The sequence below is a fragment of the Psittacula echo genome, assembly GCF_963264785.1.
Source record: "Psittacula echo genome assembly, chromosome: 12".
In the NCBI taxonomy this organism is placed as follows: domain Eukaryota; kingdom Metazoa; phylum Chordata; class Aves; order Psittaciformes; family Psittacidae; genus Psittacula; species Psittacula echo.
This window is the reverse complement of record NC_137747.1, coordinates 8951340-8975004: the sequence shown is the minus strand read 5'-3', so window position 1 is coordinate 8975004 and position 23665 is coordinate 8951340. Positions and strand designations below refer to the sequence as shown.

The 23665-nt window shown below is 57.0% G+C and overlaps 3 protein-coding genes across 3 annotated transcripts in view; 2 read left to right on the top strand and 1 right to left on the bottom strand.

Moving 5' to 3' along the window:
• Positions 1-1432: 1432 nt before the first annotated feature.
• Positions 1433-3813, top strand: LIME1 (Lck interacting transmembrane adaptor 1; the record flags this gene model as incomplete). Its single annotated transcript, XM_080627930.1, has 5 exons — positions 1433-1548; positions 2061-2112; positions 2208-2295; positions 2410-2783; positions 3466-3813. 5 exons carry the CDS (start codon positions 1433-1435, stop codon positions 3811-3813), a joined length of 978 nt encoding a protein of 325 aa, XP_080484056.1.
• A 4762-nt stretch (positions 3814-8575) lies between these two features.
• On the top strand, positions 8576-12240 carry SLC2A4RG (SLC2A4 regulator; the record flags this gene model as incomplete). Its single annotated transcript, XM_080627785.1, has 8 exons — positions 8576-8680; positions 9582-9742; positions 10600-10709; positions 10795-11039; positions 11425-11525; positions 11623-11890; positions 11973-12055; positions 12129-12240. The coding sequence occupies 8 exons, from the start codon at positions 8576-8578 to the stop codon at positions 12238-12240; spliced, it is 1185 nt and encodes a 394-aa protein (XP_080483911.1).
• Positions 12241-18497: 6257 nt separating this feature from the next.
• ZBTB46 (zinc finger and BTB domain containing 46) overlaps positions 18498-23665 on the bottom strand; it is a gene marked incomplete at its 3' end in the record, with an annotated part of 34606 nt that continues 29438 nt past the window's right edge. Inside the window, exons 4-5 of the mRNA XM_080627729.1 lie at positions 22212-22387; positions 18498-18884 (exon numbers count right to left, since the gene is read on the bottom strand). Of these exons, the coding sequence (XP_080483855.1) occupies positions 18498-18884; positions 22212-22387 (563 nt within the window). The remainder of the gene's footprint in view (positions 18885-22211; positions 22388-23665) is intronic.

The window sequence follows — 23665 nt, the reverse complement described above, 5'->3', positions numbered from 1 at the left end:
ATAAAAGGGTGCTTGGGTGGGCAGGGCCTTGCTGGTGTTGGGTGAAGATGTGACAAGGATGCTGTGGGGTGACGCAGGGTGCAGGGGAGAGGGGAGCCATGGGTGCCTCCATGAGCCATGGGGCTGCTGCAGCACCGCAGAGGCACCTGGGGCAGGGGGGCTCCTCATCGAGGCTCATCCGGATTCAGACATGTAAGGCGGTGAGTAAGAGGCGCTCAGGGTGCCCCATGGGTGCCCCATAGCATCTCCATGTCCCCAGCTCCGCTGGCGGAAGCCACTCGGATCTCCCAGCCCCATCTTACTTGGGGACTCAGGATCAGCTACTGAGGCTTCTTGAAGCCGTGCTTTACCCCAGCGCTGGGAACTGCCTTCATTTCCCTCTGGATCAAGCAGTTTCCAGCCATTGGTGTGCACATCTCTAGTACCAGGCCAGCCCGTTTGGGGTGCAGGATGTGCATGGGGCTGCGCTTGCGCAGAGCTGGGAGCAGCAGCCGTTGGCTTGACACGGTGCAGGTGAAGCGGTGGCAGCTTTTGCTCTGGGGTTGCTGATGGCTCAGCAGAGACAGGGAGGATGGGATGGGATGGGATGGGATCTCACCATGAGTCCCTTGGAATGCTGTGGGATGCTGATGGGGTGGGAAGCGTCTGCTCTTTGTCTCGGGTTCCCCAGCACCTTTGTGCCTCTGCACCGCTTGCTCTGGCCTTGCCGCTGCTTTGGTTTGCAGGAAGAACCTATTCCCTTGGATAAGGCCCAGGGAAGAGGGATGGGCTGGGGCAGGGCATGGCTTTTCCTTCAGGAAGAGGAAGGTGGTCGGAGGCCTGGTGTTGTCTGTGTGATGCTGGTGGAGGAGGCTTGGGGTCTATGTGTGCCCAAGAGCCACCATGGCTGGGGTGGTGCTCGGTGGTGATCCTGCAGCTCCTGCAGCACCTGGGGACCCCGCCGGTCTCACGGCAGGGATTGATGGGGCTGAATCCCACAGGGCTTGGAGGGGGAGACCTGAGGACAGGGAGGGTGAAGCTCGCCCTGCTTCCGGGAAGCTGACTCATCTGTTTGCTGCTCCTGTTGGGGCCACCCCAGAAAGCCCCCGGGCAATTTGGGGTGTCCCAGAGGGGTTTGGGGGCCCCGTTTCAATGTCTCAGCGGCCACTTGGGAGCTTGAGTCTTGTTGGGTTGGTTTGTAAGGAATGAACCCAAACTCTGATGTTTCCCCAGGGTAAAGCAGTGCAGGGGTCATGGTGACGTGGGGAGGGCAGCGACTGGCCAGAAAATGGGGGTCCTGGGCACATCCCCCTCCAGAGCATCTCCCTGCAGGGGGACTGCGCTGCGGGGCCCTGCGGCACCATCCCCGGCCCTGCTGAGCCCGGTTCCAACCCCCCTCCTATGTTCTCTCCGCAGAGCTCGGCCCCACGGTGGTGCTGGAAGCGGCTGCCCCATGGCTGCAGCGGGGGGCGAGGGGCTGGGGGGGACCCCGCTGCTGCCAGCGGGCGCTGCCCTGGCCCTGCTCGGTGCCCTGGTCTACCTGGGCGCCCTGTGTGCTGCCTGCAGACGGTAGGTGCTGCCCGCGGCCCCTCTGCCCTCCCTCCTGGCCATGGGGACCCCTCCATGGCCTTTGGGGCTGCACAGAGAGACCCCGTTGGTGCCTGTCCTGAGCTGGGACCATCGGGATCTGCTGCTCTGCTTGTCCTGAACCTAAACCACAGCCCCAGCGCAGCTCTGCCTGGCCCGATCCTGCACCCCTGTGCCTTGTTACTGCCTAATATCCCCCCTGCATCCAAAGGGCTCACAGGAGCAGCCTGGAGAGGGCTGAGGTGTGAGCGGGATGGGCAGGGCGGGTGATGCCAGGGGTGTCCCCATGGCTTGGTGGGATGCAGGATGCAATCGACACCTCCCCAGCCAACAGGGGCCCTGCTGAGGGGCTGGTAATGGAGCAGGGGGATGGGTTTGGGGGTGCTGCTGCCCCAGTGAGGGGCACACGGTGATGCCCATCATGGCCAGGTCGGGGTCTTTGGCCACCCGCTCCTCACCCCCAGCCTCATGCTCAGCCCCGCTTCTCCCCGCAGCAAGGGCAGGAAGAAGAAGCTCCCTCCGGATGGGGTGAAGCTGGTGGATGAGGTAAGCACGAGCTGGGGCAGCAGGATGAGCCCTGGGGGTGCTCTGAACCCCCCAGCTCCCATCCATGGCGCTGAGGGTCTGTGTCCCCACTGCAGTCCCTGCTCAGACAGACGCAGCTGCGGTCGCTCAGCAAGTCGGACACGAAGCTGCACGAGCTCTACCGGGTGAAGGCCAGGGACGACGGTGAGTGCCCATGGAGGCGGCAGGGACCGGTGCGCACACGGCAGCATCACCCATGTGCCGTGGTGCTGGTGCAGGGCTCGGTCCCTGCTCCATCCCCATCTCCCATCCCCGCAGCCCAGCGCCCGGCCAGCCTGGACTTCACCTGCCCCACGCCTGCTGACCCCCAGCACGGCGCCAGCATCCTCCTGCACCGCGAGCTGCCGCAGATCCCGGTCCCCGAGCCCCCGGCCCCCGACCAGACCTACTCCAACCTCCTCTTCCCCCCGCGCCGGCGCCCGGTGCCAGACACCGTCTATGAGTGCGTGGCCACGGGGGGAGAGGAGGCCCCGGTGTCCCCCCCTCGAGCTGTGCACGGGGCGGCCGATTACGCCTGCGTGCGCAAGGTGAAGAAGGGGATGCCCGTGGAGGCACAGGATGCGGCTGCAGCCATGGGGCCCCCCGAGGCGCTGCAGTGCTGGGATGGCTCAGGAGGTGCCCCCCAGGCGAAGGTACGGCTTTGGGGGTGGCAGGGATGGGGTCCGTGGGGGATAACATCACACTGAGCATCCCTGGGGTGCCCGTGTTGAGCAGAGCATCCCAGCCTAGTGCAAATTGGGCTACTACACTTCAGCAGTAGTACCAGGGGAGGTTTTCAGGGTCAGGATGAAGCCAAGACTCCAAACACAGGCGATGCTGTTCTTTGTGTCCTGCAAAACGCTGCCTGTATTGTGTACAAAGGGGATCCTGAATGGTTGATCTGCTGTCAGCATCCTCCTTGGGATGTGGAAGCTGGGAAGGGGGCACAGGCAAGGGGATACCCCAGCGGGCCGGGATTGCCCCCAACCTTCCAGTGTCTGAAGGGGGCTACAAGGATGCTGGAGAGGGGCTCTTCATCAGGGACTGGAGCCATAGGACAAGGGGTGATGGGTTCAGACTGAAACAGGGGAAGTTCAGGGTTAGATATAAAGAGGAAGTTCTTTATTGTGAGGGTGCTGAGGCGCTGGCACAGGGTGCCCAGAGAAGCTGTGGCTGCCCCATCCCTGGCAGTGTTCAAGGCCAGGTTGGACACAGGGGCTTGGAGCAAGCTCCTCTAATGGAAGGTGTCCCTGCCTGTGGCAGGGGTTGGAGCTGGAGGAGCTTTGAGGTCCCTTCAACCCAACCCATTGAGTGATGCCTTGGTTCCTCCCGCAGCTGGAAGAGATGTACTCCACTGTGTGCAAAGCCACCAAGAAGAAAACCCAGGTCCCTGCATCGCCCCCGAGGGAGGAGGGCGCCCAGGCCCAGTCCTGGTCCCCAGCAGCCCATGGCCCCCTGGACCCCTGCTATGAGTCCATCAATGACAGAGCCTGGACCACTCAGGGCCGCGGCCCCGACCCGGACTATGAGGCCGTGGATGTTAACTGGAGGAGAGTGGCGAAGAGGGACAAGGCCCCTGAGAACCTGTATGAGAGCGTTGGGGACATCTGGGCCGGGGGGTCTCAGAGAGCTGCGGCCAGGATGGCGGCCAATGGCCTGGAGGTGTACATCACCAACCTATAGCACCCCAGGGTGCTCCCACCACGGCTGGGCTCCCATGGGACCGGCTTTCCAGGGGTTGAACCCCCCTGGGATGGGCACACTTGAACCCATGCCCACTGGGGTGGCTGCATCCCCACAATGGCTTTCTGTATGTATTTTATGTTACTTTAAGCATCCTTGTCCCATCCCAACCCAGGTTGATGTTGGGTGCCCTGGGATGGGTGGTTTGGGGGTGCTGGGTGCCACATGGAGCCCGGTGGGACAGGGATGATGCTGCCACCACAATGGGAATGGGGTTGGGACCAGTCGTGGTGGTGGGGTCGGCGCTGTGGCTCTGTGCTGCAGGATCAGGCCTTTCATCACCGAGGTTATGCAGTGAGTGAGGGTCTCCATCCCCCTCCCTCTGCCTTGGGGGGAGCAGGGCCTCATCCAGCCCCCAGGAAGCCCTGAGCAGCTTTATTCCCATCACTGAACATCCCTGGTTATGGGGACGAGGGGCCAGCCCCATGCCTTGGGGCAAAGCAGGCTGCGGGCTCTGCTTTGTCCCTGTCACCCATTCCCACCTTTTGGGTCTGTACAATAGTGAGGTTGCCATCTCCCAGACACCATTAAAAGGCTGAGATGGGGTTATCCGTGTCAGGAGAAAAAACTTAAACTGGACCTAAACACGTGTTCTGGTGGGTGCTGGTGCTGGGAGAGCAGCTTTGGGCACAGCGTGGCTGTGAACAGGGGCACCCGCCAGCCCGGATGGGGATATGCAGCACCAAGAGCTGCCAAAACAAGCTCTGGGGCTCTGCTCAGTGTTGGAGCTGGGGACCATTAACACAGCGCTTGCTGCTGCTCTCCTCCCATGGGTGCTGCAGCCTCAGCCCATGCCAGACATGTTCTGTAGAGCTGGATGTGCACTCAGAGCTCTTTGACCCCCCCAGCGCTCAACCTTTCCTCCTCTCCTCCCCACAGCGAGTCAGCGAGGTTAGCATCCCTTCCCCAAGGGATGCCCTGTATCCTCGAGGTGATGCTCTGATGATGGTCCCATGGTGCTGTAGCCCAACTGCTTTACAACCATCTGACCTCATCGCACTGGTACTCGCTGGGGCTGGCTGGGACCTGTGGCAGCAGAACCACTGTGCCATGCTATGCTGTGCTGTGCCGTGCTGTGTCGTGCTGTGCAGTGCTGTGCAGTGCTGTGCCGTGCTGTGCCATGCTGTGCCGTGCTGCGCAGTGCTGTGCCGTGCTGTGCCATGCTGTGCAGTGCTGTGCCGTGCTGTGCCGTGCTGTGCCGTGCTGTGCCGTGCTGTGCCGTGCTGTGCAGTGCTGTGCCGTGCTGTGCCGTGCTGTGCCGTGCTGTGCCGTGCTGTGCCGTGCTGTGCAGTGCTGTGCCGTGCTGTGCAGTGCTGTGCCGTGCTGTGCCGTGCTGTGCCGTGCTGTGCAGTGCTGTGCCGTGCTGTGCCGTGCTGTGCCGTGCTGTGCAGTGCTGTGCCGTGCTGTGCCGTGCTGTGCCGTGCTGTGCCGTGCTGTGCAGTGCTGTGCCGTGCTGTGCAGTGCTGTGCCATGCTGTGCCGTGCTGTGCCGTGCTGTGCCGTGCTGTGCCGTGCTGTGCCGTGCTGTGCCGTGCTGTGCAGTGCTGTGCCGTGCTGTGCCGTGCTGTGCAGTGCTGTGCAGTGCTGTGCCGTGCCCTGCAACCGGCAGGAAGCCGCTTTGCCCTCACATCGCAGAGATTAAGCACAAGCACGAGGCACTCGGCAGCCCCCGCTGCAGACGTTGGAGCCGGCGGCGGTGCCAAACCACAGGCGCTGGGGTGCAGGGGCCGGCCCTGGCGCTGCTCGCAGCCGCTGCCAGATCAGGGCACTGATAGAGCCCGTGTGCGGCACCCGCTGCGATGCTGCTGCGCTCTTCCTGCCCTCAGCCGCTGCGTGGGCTCCCCCGGCCGCATCCGTCCCCTGCTCCCTGTCTCCATCGTCCCATCCCGCAGCTCTTGAGGGCTCCTGCAGTGTCTGAATCCCATGGGAGTTGTGTTTGGGCTGCACCAGCCCTGAGCGGGAGCATCCCAGGACAGGATGGGCCCTGTGGTGGTGGTGGTGGGGTTGGATGTGGGTACCACTGTGCTGCTGCACCAGGGGAAGGCAGGCTTGGCACGGCATCAGGCTGGGGAAGGCCACTGCTCTCACTGGCCAAAGCATCTCCCAAACCTGCCCCAAGAGAGGAGGTAAAGCCCCACGGGCAGGGCTGCCTGCTTGTCTGTAATTCATGGGATTTGGGAGAGCCAGACTCACATTCACATCAGAGACCAACTGCCCCGTCCTTGGGTGATGGAAAACATGTTCAGAGCCCCAGCAGGAGGCTCAAAACCTGGGAGTGAATGAAGGATCCATTCCAAAGCATCACTTGGAGTCTCGTGGTCTGGCCGGGAAGGTCAGGGTTGAGTCGGTTGGGAGCATCCCTCTGTGTCCTGATCCTGCTCCTGCAGGATCCCTATCATGGTACAAGGAAAAGGTGCTGCGAGAGGACAGTGCTACAAGGGAATGGTTCTATCAGGGGACGGTGCTGCACGGTGCCATTCCCGCAAGGGGGAGTGAGCAGGAGCCCAGCGCACGCTGCACGGTGCCACACGCCGTACGGTGCTGCGCTCTGCAGGGTGGTGCGCGGTGCTGCATGGTGCTGTGCGCTATAAGGATTTACATCCCATATGGCTCTGCACACTGTACACGGCAGCACCCAGCACATGGCTGTGCACCCAAACCAGGTCCACATCCCTACAGCTCCACAGACAAATGGCTTCAGACCCCACAGTCCCCTATCCCATGTGTCTTCGCACCCCACATGTCCCTATTCCCCTCCAGCTTCATTCCCCATAATCAGGCAAGTGGCAGCTCAGGGGAGATCATCATCATGGGCAAGGCCCCGTCTCCATTGGCAGCACCACTCAGGATGCAACCAGGGTATGTGGGTACCACAGGGGCATCCCGGGGATGCCGGAGCCGCCCTGCCCGGGGATGGGGTCTGACTGGGGGCACCGGAGCCCTTGCGCAATGGGCGATGCTCGGTGCTCGCAGGGGTTGCACAAGACCGGAGCCAGCTCAGCACTTCGGTGTTAACCATTAAACCAGAACGGGGGCACCAGAGCCGAGGAGCCACCATTACGTCCCACCATGGCTGCTTGTCACAACCCGGGGGGGACCAGAGCCTTGCGCCTGCCCCGGGGCTCCCTCGGGACCTCCGTTGGGGTCCATTAATCAGGGCCAAAGGATGGGGGATGAAGGCAGCTCCTCTGTGCTCCCGGAGCAGGTTCGGGCACCCATGGGTACCCCGGTTCCTGCAGATGCTCCCCCGGACACCCCGCGGGTGGCCGCGCCGGTGCCTCCCGGTCCCTTGGCCGGGAACTTCGGGGTTTTCCCTGCTTGTGGCTCCTCTTCCCGCTACGAAAGCACCAGGGAGCAGGGCGGAGGGGGCACCTCCGGCCACCCCGAGGGCAGGGACAAGGGGTGGGCAAGAGCCACGAGACCCCTGCCCCTCTGCCACACCGGGGATCGAGCCCGCCCCTCCCGTGGCCCCGGGAACCCCCCCGTGTCACCGGCCCCGGGCTGATGGGACGGGGTGGGACTGGGGCCAGCGGCCGGAGCAGCCGCATGGACTCTGTCCTGGCCTTCAGGCTGCGGGGGGGTCAAACGGCAGCGGGGCCACAGGCGGGGACCTGAGCACTGGTGGGTGCCGGGCATGGAGCCCCCTGCACCCCGGTACCCCCTGCACCCCATGCACCCCTATGTACCTCATGCACCCCAATATCCCCCAGGTACTCACGGCACCCTGTGCACTCCGGGAGCTCCGTGCAGCCCGGTACCCCGTGCACCCCACTCCCCCAGGGCACCCCAAACCCAGCCCTGCCGTTTTTTTTGGGGGGGTTGGCACCTTTTTTTCCTGTTGGACAGAACTGACCCAACCCTGCAGGGCCGGGGACCCCTTTCCCGCTGGGAAGCGCTCTTGCACCCCAAAATAGAGACGATTCCCCCCCCCCAGCAGACACCATAAGTTCTGGGGAAGCCTATAGCTGATGGGGAGCCCCACAGCCAATTCCAGCGGGTATAAACCTTAGGGGGGACCCCTGTAACTTTCGAGGTGTGCAACTTTGTGTGAGTCCCGCAACTCGCGGTGAGCCCCTATGGTTTATCGGAAGCCCTATAATTTGGGGGAGCACAACCTCTTCCCCCCCCCACCCCCCAAGTTATAACTCGTTAAGTTTCAACCCCATAACTTGGACAAAGCCGCTGGAGTTTTATGGTGTCCTCCAGGCTGCCGGAAGCCCCGAGATTTCGGGGGGGGGTGGGGGTGCTAAATTGGGTTAAAATCAGGACTTTTTGGGATCATCCTGCAACTTTTGGGGACTTTGGCGGGGGGGGTGGGGGTGGGGATCGGGTTCACGGGGTCCGGTTCCAGCACTAAGGGGGAGTCGAAAGGAGGGGTTTTGGGGGGGTTGATGTTGGGGGGGGGTCCGGTTTTGGGATCCCCCCCCCCCCGGTTGAGCGCGCGCGCCGGCGGGAGGGCGGGGCGCGCGAAGATGGCCGCTGCGCCGGGGGCGTGCCTGGGGCAGGGCAGGGGGGGCGTGCCCGGCGCGCCAATTGACGTCTCGAAACACCCAATCAGAAGCGCCCGAGCGGCTGCCGCGGGGTCGAGCTGACCAATAGCGATGAGCTCGGTGGGCGTGGCCTGAGCCGGCGCCGACACCGGGCCAGCGCTCCCCGGGGCCGGGCCGCGGCCGCCGCCGCCGGTGCTGCCGCCGCTTCCCCGCATGGAGCCCCCTCGGGCGGTCCTAGCGCCCGCCGCCCGGCGCCGCCGCCGCGATCCTCCCGCTCTGCCCCTGCCCCAGCCCGGAGGAGGCGGCGCCGCCCCGAAGGTACCGGGGGAAGAGGAGGCGGTGGCGGCGGAGACCGGGGTGGGAAGCGGGGAGGAAGGCGGGGGGGGGGCGGTGACAGCTGACAGCGCCCGCCCGAAACTTTCCCTCCGTTAAAATGGCGCCGTGAGGGGATAAACGGGAGGGGGGGTGGCGGGGGGGGGGGGGCACGGGGCCCCGGGGGGGGGGTACCCCCCGTTTAGGGTGGGATTTGGTCCCGGTAAATCCCGTCTGGATCTGCCCTGGAGGGATCCGCTTGGTGCTGGCGGTGCCCTGAGCCTCCTTCCTTTGGGAGGCTCCTGCGGGATCTGAGCCCTGGGGGGATCTGTCCGGGCATGGATTGTACGAGGGATGCAGTGGATCCCTGGGTCTGCTTCCCGAGGGATCAGATGTGGGATGCAGATCCAAGGAGACCAGTTGGGATCCACTTGGAGAGGGATCCACTTGGTGGGCAGGCAATGGGCGCTGCTGTCTCCGCTAAAGGCAGGGCCAAGCCAGCTCGTTGCCTTGCAGAGCACTGTGGGGATCCCCACTGGATCTCCCGTTGGATCCCTCACTGGATCTGCTCAGAGAAGGATCCCCTTGGTGCTGTCACTGGGCACCCGGATGCTGCCACCTTAGAGCTGGATGCTGGAGGGTGTCAGGTCTTCTCCTGGTCCTGTGGCTATCCCACTGGATCCCCTCTGTGTCCATAGGGATCTCCCTACGGAGGGATCCACTGGCCGGATCCCTCCCTGCTCTCACCCCTGTGAAGCTCCAACCTGGTGGGATCCACTTGGGATCTACCCCATAGGGACCCACTGAGTGGCCAGCAGGGTCCTGGCTCCCTTCCCATCCGGTTGTCGGGATTCCCACGGGATCGCTCCCATGGGATCCACACTGACACCACCATCTCTCCCTGCAGGCTGCTCACCCCTGCGGCGCTCAGGGGCTGCCGGCGGGGGCCGGGGGGTGGCTGCCGCGCCTGGAGCCCAGCAGCCAGGAGGCGATGCTGCGGGTGCTGGACGCGGGGCTGGAGCGGTGCCTGGCGCTGCATTCCACCTACATCCCGGTGCCGCGGCACAGGTAGGACCACGGCACCAACGGGGCCGGTAACGGTGACCAGGAACACCCTGCCGGAGCTGCCTGTTCTCCGGGAGCTTTCACACCGGCTGCAGGAGGACTTTGGTCGCTGTCTGCAGCACAGGGGCTCTGGTTGTGACTGCCTGGCCCAGTGCAGCAGCACCGGGGCTCTGGCTGTGACCGGCTGTGGGGAGAAGGATCCGGTGCCATACGTGAGCCCTGGAGCAGTTCTGGCTCTGGCACCACCACTTGGGGCTCATTGGGCATCACTGCCCTCCAGTGCTGTAGTTACCCATCCCCATGGCACCAACGGTTGCAAAATGGCCCCAGAGCTCCCAACCTGTTGCTTTTTCTCTTTAATTCTGTTTTTCATAGTTATTTTCCACCTCAGGAAGTTGTTTGGTCCTGGCTCAGCAGCGGGATGCAGGTGCCGGAGCCCTCTGGTGCGGTGCTACCCGTGGGCACGGCGGGTTCCTCCTCGCTGGTGTGGTGAACAGCAGTGATTTGGCTGCCTGTGCCACTGCCTGTACCACTGCCCACTGGGGTTCCCAGTCAGGCTGCTGAGATGATGCCCGGCATCATCAGCCCCAGCATCTCAGGGTGCTGCAGGGCACCCATGGGTGCCTTTGCTCATGGTGATGCCCTCAGCATGGTGCAGCGCGGTGCCACCCATGTCTCCCTGTGCTGAGCACTGGTGAGGCCGCACCTCGAATGCTGTGTCCAGCTCTCGGCCCCTCACTACAGGAGAGGCACTGAGTCAGGGTAGGGGGTCCCGGCACCTTGGTGGGTGGTGGAGGGGGATGAAGGCTCCCAGGGCCTCGTCCATCCTCACCTCAGCCCCTCTTTGCTGTCGCTGGCAGGAAGCTCTCAGGCAAGGCCGGCATCGACGAGGTGATGGCAGCCGCGGTGCTCACCAGCCTCTCCACCAGCCCCCTGGTGCTCGGGCACCCTCCGGCCGCCCCTGCACCAGGTAAGAGCATTCCCCCGTGCCCCATCCCTGGACACGCGTCCCCACGGCAGGTCTTGACCTTCCTCTTCCTCCTCCTCCCCACCAGAGCCCGGCGGTGAGGTCTGGAAGGAGGCGCCGGCCATGTCCTCCAGCTGCAGCAGCAGCAGCAACACCAGCGGGGACTGGAGCTGGGACCCGGCCAGCGACCGCTCCACCCCATCCACGCCGTCCCCTCCGCTCTCCAGCCACGTCCCCAGCACCTTCCTGCCCGCGCCGCTGCCCGACGAGGGCCCCGACGAGCCCGATGGCACCCACTTTGTGTTCGGAGAGTCCGTGCCGCGGAAGAGGAAGGTGGGAATGATGGAGGGATGAGGGTGAGGGTGATGAGGATGGGGAGGAAGAGGAGGATGCGGTTGGGGATGGGGATGAGGGAGCGATGACGGTGGGGATTACGAGGATGGGGAGGAAGAGGAGGATTGGGGGTTGGGGAGGATTATGAGGTTGGGGATGGGGATGATGGAGGGATGAGGGTGGGGATGACAGGATGTTGTTGGGGATGATGGTGGAGTTGGGGATGGGGATAATGATGGGGATGAGTTTGGAGATTATGAGGATGGGGATGAAGAAGAGGATGCGGTTGGGGATGGGGATGATGGTGGGGATGAGGCTGGGGTTGGGGATGTCAATGGAATGAAGCTGGGGAGGGTGCTGCCATCCTGACGCCTCTCTCCTGCAGAACTCCACCAAGGTGATGTTCAAGTGCTTGTGGAAGAGCTGCGGCAAAGTCCTCAGCAGCTCCTCAGGGATGCAGAAGCACATCCGAACCGCGCACCTTGGGTGAGTGCACGGGGTCCCCCCAGGTACCCCAAATCCCTCCCTAAGACCCCCTATGCGGGGAAGGACCCCTCTCCACCATTCCCCACTGTCCCCGCAGCCGTAAACCCGACCTGGAGCAGAGCGATGGCGAGGAGGATTTCTACTACACGGAGCTGGACGTGGACGTGGAGTCGCTGACGGACGGGCTCTCCAGCCTCACCCCGGTCTCCCCCACCTCCTCCGTGCCCCCCTCCTTCCCCGGCCCCGAGGCGCAGGGGCCGGTGCCGCCGGTGCCGCTGCCGAGCCCGGACCTGGCGCTGGGCTCCCCCCGCAGCCCCCCGCAGCCCCCCAGCCTGTGCCACGTCCACACTGACCACGCGTACCAGGTGAGGGGGGGGGGACACGGGGCTGCGGTGACCCCATCGCCATCGCCCAGTGCTGACCCGGGGCCGTGTCCTCTCCCCGCAGGGCTGCCCCGTGTCCCCGCGGCCACCGGTGCCCCCCGCAGCGCCCGCCCCGCCGCCGCCGCCCAAGCCGCCCGCTGTCCCCAGGTGAGCACCGGCACCGGCCTCCCCGTCCCCTTCGTGTGTCCCCAGCCCCGTAACGTGGCCCCTGTGCCCGCAGGAGGCCGCGAGGGGAGGCCAAGAAGTGCCGCAAGGTGTACGGCATGGAGAACCGGGAGCTGTGGTGCACGGCGTGCCGCTGGAAGAAGGCTTGCCAGCGCTTCCTCGACTGAACCGGAGCCACCGGGGCCGCCGGGGCTGCAGCATCCCCTCCTTCTTGCACATTTTGCACTCGAGGTGCCTTCGCGCCCCCCCACCCCCACCCCAAAACCGCCACCCCGGGGTCCCCCCGGACTCAGGGAACGGCCCCCCCAAAGCTTTATGCACACGGAGCTTGTCCCCCTGTTATTCCTTTGGAAGATAAGCTAAATGTGCCCCCCCTCCCCTATGCCAGCACAGCGATGGGGGGGGGGCTGCCGGCTGCTCTTGGGGACCCCCCCATCCTGGGGGCTGCCCATGGCTTGCATAAGCTGTGCCTGCACCCACGGGGGGCTCGGTAAAAGGGGGGTGCCTGTTCCTGCCCCCCAAACCTGCTCCCCGGGGGGCACCCCCAGTGCCGGGGGCAGAGGTGGGCGCCTGCCCCCCCCCCCCTTTGACCCCCCCCAAAGGGGTTTTTACTCTTTGTATCCTTGTTTCTCTCTCTTTCGTCTGGGGGAGCCGGGGCGATGCTCCGGGAAGTGCCTGCAGGAACGCGCCCATTTGCACTAAGCCAAACTGCACAAAGAGGTGGCTTTTTATTGGGTTTTTTCCTTTCCCCCCCCCCTTTTTTATTTTTTTCCTCTCGTTTTTATTATTTTTTTTTTCCCCTTTTGTGTGTTTTTATTTTTTAAATAAAATATATGAAAATTGGTATTTTTAAATAACTCCCTCCCAGGGCAGTGCCTGCAGAGGCCTCCAAACCTGGGTGGGTTTTAAGGGGCTTTATTCCCTTCAAACCCCATTTCCCCTGCCCCAGACCCCTTTTTATCCCCCCCAAACCCCCTTTTCTCCCCTCTCATCCCATCACGCTCACAGGCAGCGGTTCAGGGCTGGGTTTGGCCGAGCCCCTTCCCTGTGCAAGGATGGGTGGGATGAGGATGGGGATAGGGATGGTGTGCGGCCGGCCCAGGGCAGGTCCCCATTGCATTGGGACCCCCCCCTATTGCAGGGTCTTCCCCTTGCAGGGGGGGGTCAGACCACATCAGCCCCATGGGCTGGTGCTGTGCCAGGCTGGGCCCCCCCAGGGCTGGGATGCGTCAGATCCCGAAGAAAAACAACAAAATAAATATTTGGATTCTTTTTTAAGGATTATTCTTCATGATTCGTGTGGTTCAGTGGCTCCTGAGAGGGGCTCTGCATGGGGGGGGCAGCCCTGGGCCCCTCAGGAGGGGAGGTCATAGGGTGATCATAGAACCACACAGCGGTTTGGGATGGAAGGGACCTTAAAACGCATCCAGTTCCAAGCTCATCCAACCCTTCCACTGGAGCAGGCTGCTCCCAGCCCTGTCCCCTCTGGCAGGTTAAAGCCATTCCCCTTGGCCTGTCCCTACAGGCCCTTGTCCAAAGCCCCTCTCCAGGTTTCCTGCAGCCCCTTTAGGCACTGGAGCTGCTCTAAGGTCTCCCCTTCAGGAGCCTTCTCTTCTCCAGGCTGACCCAGCCCAGCTCTCTCAGCCTGGCTCCAGAGCAGAGCTGCTCCAGCCCTCGCAGCATTCCCATGGCTTCCTATGGCCTCACTCCAACAGCTCTGGGCACAGGAAAGGGCCCCAAACAGCCCCAGGATGCTCATCCCTACACGTGGGTGCTGCCCCTGCATGCACCAACATCACCCCAACCATACACATAACGAGGAGGAAAAGTACTACCGTAGTTACAGCAATAAACCCCAGACCCAAGCCAGAAGTGTAGCAGCAATATCCCAATTTATTGAAACGGATTGATTTTTGCAAGGATGCCTAAGCTAAACCCCATCACAAAGGAATTCCTGCCGAGAGGAACGCTCCGGCATGCCCAGGCAGCCGGAAACCCGGAGAGCAACTAGAAAAGAAGGTCGGGATGACCTGAACTACATTTACAGAGCATCAGAACAACACAGCCGTGGCCTCCCACCAAAACTCCTGGCTACCCAAACCCTCCTCCTGCACCTCCCCAGGATATTAAACACATCTTCAATACAAACACAGGTTGATAATAATTAATATAAAGTCAGTATAATATAGAATATTCCCAGCCAAAAATAATAATAATAATAATAATTAATAATAACAATCTTCAAACTCTGTCCTGGGTTTTTTTGTTTCATTTCTTTCTTTAGCTTTATTTTCTAGACAGGTTTAAAGCACGTTGCAAAATAAATACCTCTATCTGAGAGCATACACACAGCACTCTGACTACGCGGGGCTACAGTGGAAACCAAAGGCAGAGATTCCAAACGAGAGAGAACACAGGGAATAGAGACCCAGGAAGTATGGCTTCTGTAGGAGCTGATGCGTCCCATGAAGAGCTCAAATGAGGATTCTCTCTCATCGTATTGCAAAGAATTCCAGTTTTTCATGGAGTTTTAGGGAGTTTCTTTGCTCAAGTGGGAAGGGTTGAGGTGGGGGGGCATCAACCCAAACCCCCACCAGGACGTGGCTTTAGCAGTGGGAAAGAGGAGTATTTAAAGGTGTGAGAAGTAAAGCAGGACCCAAGGCCAGAGGGGGTTTCCTTGTGCATGGAAAAGATTCCTTTTGTACTCCAAACCAAAGATGTTTGATTCCAAGGCAGAAGAGCAACAGATGGGAGGGGGACGGTCACTTTGCAGCCCTGCACTGACCCAGCACAGCACAGCCGCGAGGCTTTGGGGTGACCTTAAAATATATCCAAAAATGGGTTATTTGTGACTTTTAAATACAACATTTGGAAAGAAAATTTACAAAGCTTTACAAGGGAGTGACGGGACAAGGGGAATGGCTTTAAGGTCCCTTCAACACAAACCAGTCCATGATAATCAACCAGAGAAGCCCAAGCAGGTTCCTCACTTGTTCTCCTTGCAGGACCACCACCAAACCCAATGGCCTCAGCGCGTTCCTCATGGGGTTTTGGTGGGGCTGGGGCAGGACGGTGTCGTTCACACCCTGTTGTGTGTTAAAGGGATGTGAAGTGCGGCTGGAACATGCATTGTACTCTCAGATTAGAAACCAAATGAGGCTCATGGAGGAAAGCCAGGGAGGAACATTGAGGCTATGCACAAATACTTCAAACCCCCTCAGTTGCAAGTTATCAAGACCCAAGCATTTCAACTGCTTTACAGAGAAAGGGAATTCTCCTCTTGAAACTCAATCTGTAAAGTTCTATACACACACAGAGATAGTTAGAAAAACCTAAAAAAGGGGAACCTCGGTGAAGTATACAAAGCCCTGAAGGGAAATACAAAGAGCCAGAGGTTACTGGAGCTAGTGTTGGCTACAACAGGCAGAGCTGCTTTTCTCCAAGAGCAGAAGACATTTGCATAGGCAGTAGATCCCGAGAGGAGCCACGTGGAACAAGGGGTGAAGTTTCATAAAGTTCCAGCATTAAAAAAGGAAGGGGAAAAGCCCAAATTCCCTGGTTTTGAGCCCAGCGGAGCATGGCAGGTTCAAGACTAATTCCTAGGCTTCCATAGCAGCCACCTCCATCAAATCAGAGCGCTTCAGACAGACGCAGGGTGGTAGATGGGTTGATTTGGTGTATGCAGTGTATGTGAGTTATATAGAGCATCATGGTGGTATGGTCAAAGTCAGCTTTTAGGTGGATTTTCTGGGTTTCTCTCCTTTTTGATGTATTTTTTACATCGCCAGCTCAAAGAGGATGCCATTTCCCAAGTGGCACCACTGGGAAACACTTCCCAAGTCCCTTGTTTTACTGCCCACCCTTTAAATAATACAAAGGAAAGAGAATAAAAGGATTTCCAAAGGAATCCCAAAGTGAAGTGCTCCAGAATTCTGATGACAAAACCTAAGGGTGAGGAAGAGGAAGACTCAGACCAACATCTCCTGCTCCTCCTTGGAGGGTATGACAGCAGATCCACACACCAGCATGGGAGGAAGTGGCTGACATGGCATCTCACAGAAACCAAAGGGAATCTGAATGGTTTGGGGGTTAAAATAGATGTTTAAATAGATCTGTACACAGGAAAAGCAATGCTACAGCTATCTGTGAAGCACTGTATGTATTTGTCTACGTGTTACAGGTAAGGCTGCAAGTTCAGGACCTCAGAGACCCCCCATATTTACAGGATAAATGACAATAAATACAGAGCCCACATGACGAGAGGCCAAAGTTAGGGTAAGGAACCAGCAACCTTGCTCTGGGACCTCCCAGCCACTGGAAAAGCAGCATCCAGGGGGTCCAGTCGTCACGTTCCGGGGTGTTTATGTCCCTTTAGCTACGGGAGGAGGGATTTACAAGAAGCTAAAATGGAAAATGAGGGGTTTAACTGCTTAATAAAGATGTTTCAGCATGACCCTTCCGCTCTGCGAGTACTTAAAGAGGAGGGTTACCCCTTCTCCCTGCCCAAATGCAACAAGTCCCACTTAACTCCTTCAATCCTAAGGAGCAGCAGCAGCACATGGTGCTCACATGGCCTCAGGGAGCCCAACAGAGGATTTTAGGGAAGACCTGTGTTTCCGAATCCCCAGCGTGCACCCGAAGCAACAGATCAGGAGCTGCTGGAGACTCCCAGTAAAGCGAATTCTGCAAGGAACTGAGGAGCAGAGAGAGGAATGAATGCCACAAACCCAGGATGTGACTGAAATCACGGAGTGAATGAAGAACCAGCTACTGCAGGTGCCATGACTGAGGCTCCCACCACACTCCATCAAATGCTGGCACCAAGTGGCTCCAGTCCTTCAAGACTATTTGCTTTACTGGGGTTTATTGTACAATACACTGGGTATTTCCATCACTGGATGGAACCAGGCTTTTCACTAAGGACCACCAGACCTGCAAGAACATTCTCCATCCCACTGGGATCACCCGTCCCACCACTGGGGGAAAATAGCACCGTTAATCATTTGGCTTTCTGGTAACGGGTTGTCTTCTGTGGCAGAACCACCGTCACAGACAGGGCATAAAACTGCTCCGTGGCAAGGAAAGAGTGAGGTTGTCAGCTTTGTCATTTCAAAAAGCACCAGAAGCAAAGAGGTGAAGGGTAAAAACCAGCTTCTGCTCAGGAGCGAGACACTTGCAACGCGCTTTGCTGCTGTCATTTAGGTGTAGCTGGGAGAAGGCAACAGAGGCCGGTATGAACAAGGAGAATCCAACCACCTGGAGCAGTCCCAGAGTCTCTTTGGAGACACTGGGAGAGAAACCTGGCTCTTAGTTAAAATAAATTAGGTTTATTTGAAACTTTACACAGAACCAGCGCAGCTAAAGCTGAAGGGGTTGGCATGGATTCAGTAGGTGTCCTGCCTACTCGTGATGCATGGGAACTGTGGGAGGAAAACCAATGTACCCAGGTGAAATCCTGCCCCATTAACATCTACAGGACGGGAGCAGCAGGATTTCCACCCAGCTGGGATCTCCTCACCTCGGCCTTTCCCAGCTCCTCCTGCACTTTGCCAAATGCCTCATTTTTGCTACGGTTTGCATATATCTGTGAAAAGGCAGCTGAGCAAAGGGAAAGAACAACAGGTAGAGAATAACCTGTGTCCTTTGCAGCAAAGGGTGCTTCTGGAAGCACCAACATGCATTGCAGTGCCTGCGGATAACCAAGGCTGGAAGACAGAATGTGGGTATGACGGCAGTAGGTCCAAAAAATGTCATCATCTTCCTCTGTTTGATGGTGATTCTTTTGGAAGCTGAGAGTCCAAGAGAAGAATCCATAAGGCTCTCATCTGACTTGCCTTTTGATCTATTTGGCTCCATAAAAACCAACCAAAACTCTCTTCCAACAGCTTTTGCCAAAGGCCTGTATCACCAAGGGAAGCCCTCCAACACATCCATCCATCTGCTTTCACACCACCAGCTTGCAATCCCACTGCTGCTGGGATCTCAGCACACAGACGAGGTGTTAAACAGAATAAAGGAAAGAAACAAAACCCCAACCACCACGAAAAAACCTGCTTTGGACACAGAGCTCTCCCCATGGCAAGGTCAGGGTGGGAAGGGAGGGAGGGAGGACTCATGCTTCACCCAGGCTCCCCTCACGCAGTGCTCGCACCCTCACTTCATCAACCTGACGTCTGCGGCCGGGGCTGGTGGTAGAAGGAGAAGGGGGAAGGTGAAGTCAGTGGTGCCACTGGGAGTGACCCTGCTAAGACAGTATCCGAGCGGGACAGAGAAGGACTGGTTTAGAAAACACAAGAGTTATTTTGCACACATGGACGACAACAAGGCTACGTAAGTTTCTTTTCCGACATACTCCTTCCTTCCCACCCTCCCTCCCCCTACAAACAACAGAGCGGAACAAAAAACCAAACAAACAAAGGAATCCCTAAGAAATCCAGGTAAAATCCTTGTCGTTCTCCCCAGAGTTGTCCTGCTCCTGTGGAGAGTCGACATCTTTGTCGTCATCTAAAATCACATCATCCTGTGACATTCCCACGTCATCCTTCCACTTGATGTCGTCGTCGTCTCCCATCTCCTCGTCTCCTTCCACTTTGATGTCATCCGGGTCTTCCATGTACTGGCCTTCCCCGGGGTAGCACTCTTCTGGAGAGCCTTCTCCTCCATTGTGGTCCAGGTGACCGGCTATGCCTCGGCCAGAGCAGTCGGCACAGACGCCGTGCCGGCGGGAGCCGTGCTTTATCCCCACGCTGGCCGCGGACATGAACACTCGGTTGCACACTTTGCACACATACTTTTTGTCTTTGCTGTGGACCTGGGGAAGGAGAATCATCAGAACAGTTAGCATGGAATTAAACAGCTTGGAAAAGACCTTTAAGATCACCCAGTCCAACTGTTGCCCATCAGTGCCAAGGCCACCACGAACCCATGGCACTGAAGGGCCTGGCTACATGGTGAGAGCACCTCCAGGGACGGTGACTGCAGCCCTGCCCTGGGCAGCCTGTTCCAATGCCTGAGCACCCTTTGGGGCAGGAATTGTTCCTCAGCTCCATCTACACCTGCCCTGGCGCAGCTTGAGGCCGTTTCCTCTTGTCCCATCCCTTGTTCCTTGGGAGCAGAGCCCAGACCCTCCTGGCTCCATCCTCCTGTCAGGCAGTTGTAGGGAGCAATCAGGTCCCCCCTGAGCCTTCCCTTCTCCAAACTGAAGCCCCCAGGTCCCTCAGCCCCTCAAAAAACCCCAGCCCAAGCACCAGTTCTCTGCAGACCAGAGCAGAGCAACTCACAGTCAAACGTGTCAATGTCACATTTAACTCCACGGTCTCCCTCCTGATCCCACTGCTACCGATAACCAAAGAGCAGGAGCACTGGGAATGCACCCTGTATCTCACAAAAAAATGCAGCTAGATGCACTTCTAACCTCAGTTCTGACTACTCTGGTGGCTGAAAAATGGTTTGTCACGAATGTTTCTGATCCATAAATCATGCTGCATTCCACGTCCAAGATAACAATCACGCAGAGCTATCACAGCAAACCAGTGCTAAGTGGGAAAATCCCTGCAGGATATCAGAGATCCTTTCAAGAGTCAAACTCCACTACACAATGACCAAAATTGCCTACTTTGAGAAGCACAAAACCACCTAAGCAAAGGTGGAATCCGCTGCTGCCTTCCTTTTGTGGAAGGCCAGGAGCTTACTTAGAATGTTCACATGCTCCTCTCCCTAAGGAAACAGCTGAGCAGTGCAGTGAGAATGCCTGAATTCCACCACAAGGAGCCTCATCAGGTACTTTCACATATGTATTTAATACATATATAATAAACCACATACAAAATACATGTAAATATTCATTTTACTTTTGTATAGTTCAGTTGGAAGGGACCTACAACAATCAGCTGGTCCAACTGTCTGACTACTTCAGGGCTGGCCAATATACCTTCCATTAGAGACATATCTATTTTCTTTTTACATATATATTCTTTATATTTTTAATATATTACCAGCACACTGGGGCAGCCCAGGAGCTCGCCTCAGTAACTGCCCTGCCCCTGATCCACAGGAGACACTCTGGGAAGTGGTGCAGAAACAAAGAAGGATCCACCTTGTATCACACTCTCCAGTGCTTTGGCGTTGTCCTGAGCATCACCATCAGTCCCAGAGCCTCTGGGCATGTATCCCCAGTACCTAACCCTTTCTTTAACTCATTTCTTCTTTTCATGCTCGCAACAGCCCATAGGAAAGGTTTTCCTGGTTCTACACATCTTGTGTGGAAAAGTCCTTCCTTTCATCCTAAGCCAGCAACCCGGTGAGGCCAGTTCCCTGCTCCTGCCTCCACATGGGATCACCTGCTCTCACAACTGGATTCTGCATAGCCCTGTGCTCATCCACAGCACCCGGCTGCACTAAAGCTATTTAGAAGAGGACAAACTGACCCATCTTGCCCCCTCAGCCCTCACAACCACAGGCCACTGGCTCAGGCTTTGCATGACACTGGTCCCAACCGTGTTCAAAGCCTGGAAGGCTCTTGTGATGTGCTCTGGCCTCAGGCTCTCCGTGCCCTGAGCTAGTCCCATGATGTGTTCTTCAACAGCATCAAGCACAGTCATTGTGTTTCGTTTCTTTTTAAAGCACTAGGTCTAAGGTTTTTAAAGGCAGTTGGACAGGGCTGGTCTGAGGCATCCAACAGGATCTATAGGTATCACTCATTTTAACTGCCAGAAGAATGACTTTCAGGCATCAAACGCTCAACAGGGTTACAGAAAGTGGTCACAGGTACCAAAAAGAAATGATAAAACAGGTACTAAAATGACATGTAATTGAAATACCCGTTAAAAACCTGAGCACCTCTCTCCCTCTCTTCCAACCCTGCCAGTTTAGTCGGCATATTCGAAGTGAACATATTCCTGGATGCTGCTGAGCAGAGATTAATCTTATTTCCCTTATCACCAAACTAGTGTTAAACACAGGAATGGTGTTTGTCCTTCAATGTCCAACACTGGCATTAGAAAGACCATATTCTGAGATTTGCTCTTAGGCAGAAGCTCTTCCCTGTGAGGGTGCTGAGGCGCTGGCACAGGGTGCCCAGAGAAGCTGTGGCTGCCCCATCCCTGGCAGTGTTCAAGGCCAGGTTGGACACAGGGGCTTGGAGCAAGCTGCTCTAGTGGAAGGTGTCCCTGCCCGTGGCAGGGGTTGGAGCTGGAGGAGCTTTAAGGTCCCTCCCACCCAAACCCGTCTGTGGTTCTGTAAGTTGTGTTACTGCTGTTAAACTGCCTTTGCAGGAAGGCACACAAGGGGACGCACATGCCTGCAGGACTGGGATGAGGGAACTAAAAGTTCTTTGTGGCTTCTCAGAATTACAACCAGGGAAACAGGAATTACTCCAAGCTCCTCCTCCAGTGTGTTATTCTTTACACTCAAAATTTATCAGCTACTATAAATAGGATATATATATAATAGAAATATGGAAAAACTGACTTAAATGACCTCAACAAATCAATTCTTAGTCACTGCCTGCCAACACTCTGATTTTTTTTAATACCTCACTGCATTAGAACCTCATAGACACCATCCTCAGTATTTAAAATAGCCCAGATTTTCTCTACAGCCTTAATTAAAGGGGCAACAGAGCTTGCTGGGGTACATTACTGACAAAACTATATAGAAACTATTTGCTCTTCCACAGCATCACCTCTATACTAAGCTCTGAGAAAGCACTTTAGGATGGCAAATTAATTCTTACCTAAAAAATACTTTAAGTTTAGCTTAAAATGTTGTTCCTGAAGGAGCTGTGACAAGCAGCCAGCAGCACAAGCCTACCTGGCTTGGAGTAGCTCTCTTTAGTAAGGTGACAATTCAGCACTGCCAGACCAGGGTAGCTCTACCTGGAATTCTTCTTGCTCAGTGCTTTAAAGCTTCCTAGACTGTGCTAGGAGAGGAGGGGGAGGGTCCCTCTGGATGAAATGACAGCAAAACACAGCCTTTGAATGGTGGGGAAAAAAGATGCTGGAGAAGCCTTTAGAGGAGCCCCGGAGGAGAAAACGAAATACATGAAGCTCCTTTATCTCGTCTTTTATCTTTATCTTATCCTTTATCTTATCTCTAAGTGATAAATGCGCTGCCAGGCGAGACTGTGCTGGGCTCTTACCAACGTGTGCCGCTTCATGTGCTCCCGGCGCGTGAACTTCTTCCCGCAGATCTCGCAGGGATAGGGCCTCTCTCCCGTGTGGGATCGCATGTGTCTCTTCAGGATGCACTGGTGCATGGCAGAAAAACTGCAGTAGGGGCACTTGAACTTCTTCCTGATGACTGTGAACTCGTTGACTGCAAGAGAGCAAAGCAAAAGATGCTGATTACAAAAGGTCAGTCTTATGTACTATTTCACTATTGAATTTGTTCATCGTGAAATCACAATCTCACCCCTCAACCATCTACAGTGTTTTTAATCCTTGTATTATTGCACCTACGTTATTAAAGAACTTCAAGTATTTTCATCAGAGAAGCTTTTGAACAAGTCAACACAAACATTCAGGAACAGTCTGTAATGCATGCTGCTCAGGGCTTGCTGAATGGTAAGTAACAATGCCAAGGAACTCTGTGATTCTTATTATAATTATAACGAATTATCTTAAGTACTGAGATCTAAACCTCTAACACTGTTATTTGTGGAAGCAGCAGACAGCTGTGAGCAGCAGACCACAAACACAACACCCCTTAAAGCTCATCCAGTTCCAACTCCTGCCACGGGCAGGGACACCTTCCACTAGAGCAGGTTGCTCCAAGCCCCATCCAACTTCCATCGTGCTTGATGGACCTTGTTCTGCCCCCTTCAATTGTACTTTGCTGAGCTAGAAAAGGGGAAGACCTCGAAGCCTTTCTGACACAGTTGAGTCTTTTCTTCTTACCATCTCCATAGGAGCTGCTGAAAGTGGCCCCAAGGGATGCAGATGGTACAGACAGCCCAAGGGTCTCATTTGCCAGGGAAAATACTACTACTACTAACAATCAATGCAAGCACCTGGGCCATGGCTGCAATACTGACACCAGGGAAAGCACTAAGCAATAGCTTATTCCCTGTCAGTAAAGATTACTCACTGTGATCAGGCAGGTTTCTGAAGGGCTGGTTTCAAGTGGCTCTGCATTTGCACTCCTTTAGGAACCTCCCAAAGGAGGTACTTTAATAGGGCCTGATGCCCAGAGGAAGCTCTGGCAGACACCTCACCAGCCTTGCTCACACCTATAGCTTTATGTACAAGACTTACTTACTGCTTTACTCCTCCTCTTTTATATTATAGGAAAAGAATCTGTTGCTTTATCTTGTCCTTTGAATTTGACACCCCCTTGTCTATACAACCAGAGGCAAGGAGCCCACTTTCTTCAGTTTTACAATACGAAGCTATACATAAGAAACACGTTTCCAGTCTCGCATATCACACTCAGTTATTAGTGACAGGCCACACACACACAGTCCCCAGGATCTCTATAAACCTCTTAGTACAGAGTCTAGACAAGGTAAGGAAGCTGTAAACTGATGGAGGGGAGTCACGAGGGGACGTGTAACCTCCCTCCTCCAGCCCCAGGCCATGCTGGTGCTACTCAACA